Source organism: Notechis scutatus, chromosome Z (assembly GCF_049901735.1).
Source record: "Notechis scutatus isolate UNSWTSFEM ecotype Mainland chromosome Z, rNotScu1.2, whole genome shotgun sequence".
Taxonomy (NCBI): Eukaryota; Metazoa; Chordata; class Lepidosauria; order Squamata; family Elapidae; genus Notechis; species Notechis scutatus.
The window spans coordinates 9,122,728-9,128,235 of record NC_142025.1 but is presented as its reverse complement, the minus strand read 5'-3'; the positions used below and the strand labels follow the sequence as shown (position 1 = coordinate 9,128,235).

Below are 5,508 nucleotides of genomic sequence, written 5' to 3'. Positions count from 1 at the left end.
TTTAGTACTGTCAGAGTTTGAGTGTGTTAATAGACTGTTAATCCAAATGTAATTTTAGATTTCCCATGTATACTTTCCTAGATAATTTGTCTAGGATGTGTAACTTTTTCTTCAAAAAGAAGCTGTTATACTGTACGTGCAAATTTTATTGTGCATATCATTATATATTAAATCTAAAGCGTTCAGATTCCAAAATTAAAAAGTCTGGTAACTTTTTCCTTGTGTACAAATCGTTAATTTTATTTCTCAATTATTAATTCAGTAAACCATTTATCTGCAAAATATTCACAAGTTTTTACACTTATGCATAATCCTCTTGAGAGCCAAGAACGTAGACTACTAGTCTAAAGTTTCAATGGACGCATTGTAGGTTTCATAATAAATTTGGTTTTTTTTATTTAATGCACTCTTCCAAGATTTAAACACACAAAAAATGCAGTGAAAATGTCCATAACTTTGAGACCGCAGTCATAAACAAAAACATTCATCTTTCATAAATTATAAATATTTGATAATGCGAATTGTAAAACGCACGTTTCATAAAACTGAAAAAAAAAAAACCTTTGCTTTGCTACAAGGCAGTACCATTGTACACCAACTCCTAAGCATTTAATGGTTATTCACAGAATTTAACAGAATTACAGAATTTTATCTCCTCCCCCAAAGTTGGTAGGACTATGTACACATGTATCTTTTATAGCTGCGCGTGTTTTTAAGGCAAAGTGAGTAGATCACCACCAAGAAGGCTGTAGTCCTGGATAGTTGAACAGGTGGAGGAAATCCCTGGGCCAGGGGCAAAGATTTTGGATGCTCACCTTTGAAGCAGAAAAGCCAGGGGGGAAGGGGGAGAAACTTGCACTGGTACAAATTCTTCACTCAGCTCACACGGAAAGGAGGGTTATTTAACCAGGAAAGGGAGAGAGGTCCCTAAAAATTAAAACCCCAATTTGCAGACCCTTCCAGCTCTTCATGGGGTTTATGTTCAATTTATTATTTTGGGGAATGAAAGGCAACACTTACAAACCAGGCCTGTTGTTTCTTTTAAAGTAGAAAGTACAGCGAATTTCCTTCAGAAAGAATTTAGTGTAGTGAACGCCTCTTACCCATTCGGCCTCGACCCACCCATTTCCCACCCTCTCTCATTTCCCTTTCCTGAATTAAGAGCCACTGGCCAGCTCCCTTTGCGCCCATGGCTGCCCGTAGGTGCCGAGAGGGAGTCTAAACGAGCCCCTCCCCAAAGCGAAGCCCTGCAACGTGACCCGCCAGACCGCTCCGCTCCGGGCCTCCGAAGCAGAGAACGCCGCCCGAGTGAGCGGCTGCCACCGCCGGGCTGAACTACGGGAGCCTCACCACGGAAAGGAGATCACCGAAGCTCGCGGCTTCACTTCGGCGGGGTCCCCGAAGCGGGGAGGATGTTTTTTAAACTTTTCCCGTCCCACAGCTGGCCTACAGGAGAAAAAACGGCCGCCTTAAGCCTCCTGGATGTTTCCCCACCATTAAACAACTTTTTAAAGTCAATTTTTCCTCCCACCCCTTGGACAGAGAGAAATATTGAGAAAAATTCCTGGGCCCCGTTCGGTGCCTCGGAATTTTTATTTTTTAACTTGAATTCCTCAAAGGGCAGTATGTTGGGCAGTATATGTACCCTGTATATTTTCATGATTAAGAGATTCTTTCATACCCACTCCCCCAAAGGCAGCATAAGAGAAGGAAAAGTGGGTGAGGAGGAGAAAAAGAAACATTTAAACGCGCAGAACAAATAGGAGAGCTATTTATTCGGTTCACAGTCTCGTGAAATGCAGCAATAAAAATCTTTGGACTTCAGCAAAAGTTGTCTTTTTCTTTTTCTTTTTTTTTTAATATATACTGAGTTTCAAAAAGAGTGTCCACTCCGATTAAAACCGTGCGTAAGTCTATAAAAAGCAACTGAAGCTTTTAAAAAAATCGACCGTCAGCGTCTAAATTTTTTTTTTTGTAGAAACAAAACAAAAAAAAATCAAAAAAATATTTTATAATCAAATATTTGGATTCTTTAACAACACCTTACCTGCAATTTATATATTTATATATATATATGCATATATTTATAAATTACATATATATATGTATTTACACACAGAGAATATTGCAGAATTCTATCTATTACAATATTTTCCACTATTTATGCTGGTATAATCTTTGTACACTGGCCCTTAGATCTATCTTTTTTTTTTAAAACCTTCTTCATTAAATTATTGCATTGTCTAAAGCCCCTCCGGCTGTTCTCCGCCGCTCGCCGCCCCCGCCTCCCCTCCCCCCTTTCTTCCCCTCCGCTCTCTACTCGCTGTCGGACTTGCCGTCTTTCGAGGCGGTGGAGTGGTTGTAGAGCCCTTGTGCCATGAGGTGCACCGCCAGAGAGTTCTTGCTGCCGGTGGCTTTCTTGATTTTGGCCCGTTTATTCTGGAACCAGATTTTGATCTGGGACTCGTTGAGGCTGAGCTCCTGAGCCAGGCTCTGGCGCCGCTGCTCTGTCAAGTACCTGTTGGTCTGAAACTCTGCCTTGAGTCTCTGCAGCTGCTCGGCGGTGAAGGCCGTCCGCGGCCGCTTGTCCTCCTTGTTCGGGTTCTTCTTCTTTGGTTTCCGCGATCGGGGGCCTAAGAGCCGCGGGGAGGAAAAGGGCAGAGAAAGAGAAAGAGAGAGAGAGAGAGAGGAGGGGTGAGTGGGAAGGCACCGTCAGCCTCCTCTCGCCGGCCTGGTCAGCTCCGGGACGCGAGGTTGGATGCTGGGCGGCCTCGCCAGAGGAAAAAGGGGCGAGAGGGAAGCCAAGACCCCCGCCCCTCCCGAGGAAGGCCTTCGGGAGGCCGCCGGCCAAAAGGGCTCCCAGGAAGCCGAGGGTCCCTTCGGCGAGGGAGGAGGAGGAGCGAGGACTGAACCCTCCCGGCCCATGCTCCGCAGCCAGCCGCTGCGCTTTGGCTCCCTTGCGCCGACGGCCCTAACTCCAGCCTGTTTTTTTCTCCTTTGGTTACCTCTCGGCAGTCTTAGGACCTGGGGATCCCCTGCAAACCCTCTCCCCGAGGAAGCCAAGGCTCTCCGGCAGGCGCTGCCCCATCCACTACCGGCCCCCGTAGCGGCTGCCGCTAGTGGCGTTCTCCTTCCCCCGTTCTGCCCCGGCCAGCCAGCTTCGGCTCCTCGGGACAGTAAGCCGGGAACCCTTTACCTGTCAAAGGACTGGTCGGAGCGGAACTTTCGTGGGCCTGGGGAGGAGGTCGGGAAATGTTTATCCGGTTAGCCCGGGAGAAAGCGCAGACTGGGCAGCTTCGTCCGTCCTTTGGAAAGTGGGAGGGGGTTTCCGGTTATTTTAATTCCCGGCCTCCCTCCCGGCTCTGGAACCCACCAGTAAAGGTCCCCCCTCCCCAAGGGCCGCGGCCTGTTTCCTTCAAACGGACCCACCAACTAACCTTGCTCGCTTCCAGGAGTCACGAGAAAGCTTCGCAGCCAGACTCGCAAAACCGAAACGGGCCCTTCCTCGGGGATTTTCCTGGCTTTTCTGCATCCAGCGGCACCCAGGAAAAGAGCCAAGGATTTGAGGGTTCGGTTCCCCCCTTTTTTTTTGCATTTTCCAAGGACGAGGCAGGCCAACCGGCAAAGCGAGAGGGCTGGCTGGGTTCGGGATCGGGGCCCGAGAAAAAGGAGACCTCAACAAAGCGGGACGGTGGAGAACAATGGAGCTCAGGCTCGGGTGCCAAAATATCCCCCGAATGAAAGCGCCCATCACACAAAAAAATCTTCGCTTCCCGTTTTTGTTTGGAGATCAATAATAAACTGCAAACCGGGAGAAGGAATAAAAAAAAATCCCGTTTGTTGGATTCGGAAGAAGGGCAAACAAGCAAAGCCCCGGCTGGTCGCGGAGGTGCGGGGCGCATCCCATTCGCGGCGTCGCTTCCTGCTCCAGGGCGCCCTGGCCAAACTCTCGCGGCCTGCGTCCTTCCACAGCCCCTGGAACGGCTTCCAGCGCCGTTGCGAAGAACCCGAGGGGAAAGCGCGCAAAGGCCAGAGGGGCGAGCCGCCGGGCTCGCTAGCCAGCGGCAGCCAAGGGCCGGGATGCAAGGAGCCGAGAAGAAGGCGGCAAAGCAGGGTGGGCTTCGCCACGGTCCTGCCATTTTCTGCCCGGTTTTCTTTGCTTTGCTTTTTTCCCCGGCCGCCTTCCACGCAGTTCCACCGGCGGGAAGACCCCGGTGCTGAGGAAGGCCTGCCACAAAAGCTTTTCAAGGCTGCTTCGAGGTTGGCGAGGGGAGCTTTCCGCGGAGGCCTCCCTCCGCTCGGAGGAGGCGGGGGCAGAAATCTCCACGCCGCCAGTCCCTCCCAGACCGGTCCCCTTCGAGGAACATCACCTTCTCCGCCATTCTCCTTCCTTCTCCCGAGCCTCGCTTTTCGCCCCCGGCCGCTCACTCGAGCCAGCGAGGGACCGAGAGCAGACCCAATGCCGCCGCTTACCTGAGGAAGGCCTGTCCGAGTAGCGGGTGCAATAGACCCAGGCCGGCCACAGCATGGGCTGCCCACCGGGAAATGAACTGGCCTGCGAGCTGTCCGAATCCGAGCTGAGAGACAGGTCCCCGCCGCCGCCCCCGCCGGACTTCAAGGCTCCGACCGGCTCCCCGCAGTCGCTCCCTTTTGACGGGGACCCCAGTTTTGGGGCCGCTGCCGCCGTCGCCTCCTTCGGCCAGGGAACCCGCGGCCGGAGCAGCCGAGGACTCCTGGCGCCCAGTAGATGCGGTGGCTGCTGCTGCTGCTGCTGCGGTGGTGGCGGCGGGGCTGTCGCCGCCGCCGCCGCTCCGGGCTGTTGTCGCGGCTGCCGCCGCCATCCTCCTTCCTGCGGCCAAACTCCGGGCGGAGGATGTTGTCGATGAAGAAGTTGGTGATGCGGTGCGGCGGATGCGGGTGGTTACCCGGAGCTTGGAGCACGCGGGGCGCGAGCAGGGCCCTCCTCCGGCTGGCCTCGCCGTCGCTGCCGCTGTTGGCCTCCTCCTCCGCCGGCGGAGGTGGAGGTGGCAGGCTCAGCGCCTCCGTCGCCCGGGTGCTGCTCGTTCTCTTCCATGCCGGCCCGCGGATGCCCGAAAGCTGCCCTCGCCTTTGGGCGACGCACCCCGCCCACCCGCGACCGCCAGGCGGCCCGGTCGGCGGGATCCAGAGGGAGAAGCGGCTTCTCTCGGAAGGCGGCTATCCTGCGCCTGCCTTGGGCTTGCGGGTAGTTGAGATCCCCACTTGGCGCGGTCTCCTTCTCCTCTTCCTGCCTCCCGGGGCTATTATAGGGTTCCTCCCTTCAGTTCTGCAGGCCCCTCCTGCGTCCTTGGCCCAGCAACGTAGTCATCGCTAGAACTAAACATCCGCCCTCCCGCCGCCCCCCACCCCCACCCCGGCTCCGGCCCCTCTGCGTTGATAAGAGCCCGGCGGTATCCTGGCAGAAATTAAATTGCAGCTGCAGAGAAATCCTTCAAAGGGGTTGAAAAGTCAAGGCAACCCCATCGGTGT

The 5,508-nt window shown here is 53.6% G+C and overlaps 1 protein-coding gene across 1 annotated transcript; it reads right to left on the bottom strand.

The window, feature by feature from the left end:
* Positions 1-2,236: 2,236 nt before the first annotated feature.
* EN2 (engrailed homeobox 2) lies at positions 2,237-5,292 on the bottom strand. The gene is given in 6 exon segments (XM_026680946.2): positions 2,237-2,633; positions 4,474-4,673; positions 4,675-4,726; positions 4,729-4,815; positions 4,818-5,013; positions 5,015-5,292. Coding segments are annotated over 6 exon segments (912 nt in total). The 5' UTR covers positions 5,075-5,292; the 3' UTR covers positions 2,237-2,316.
* Positions 5,293-5,508: the final 216 nt, after the last annotated feature.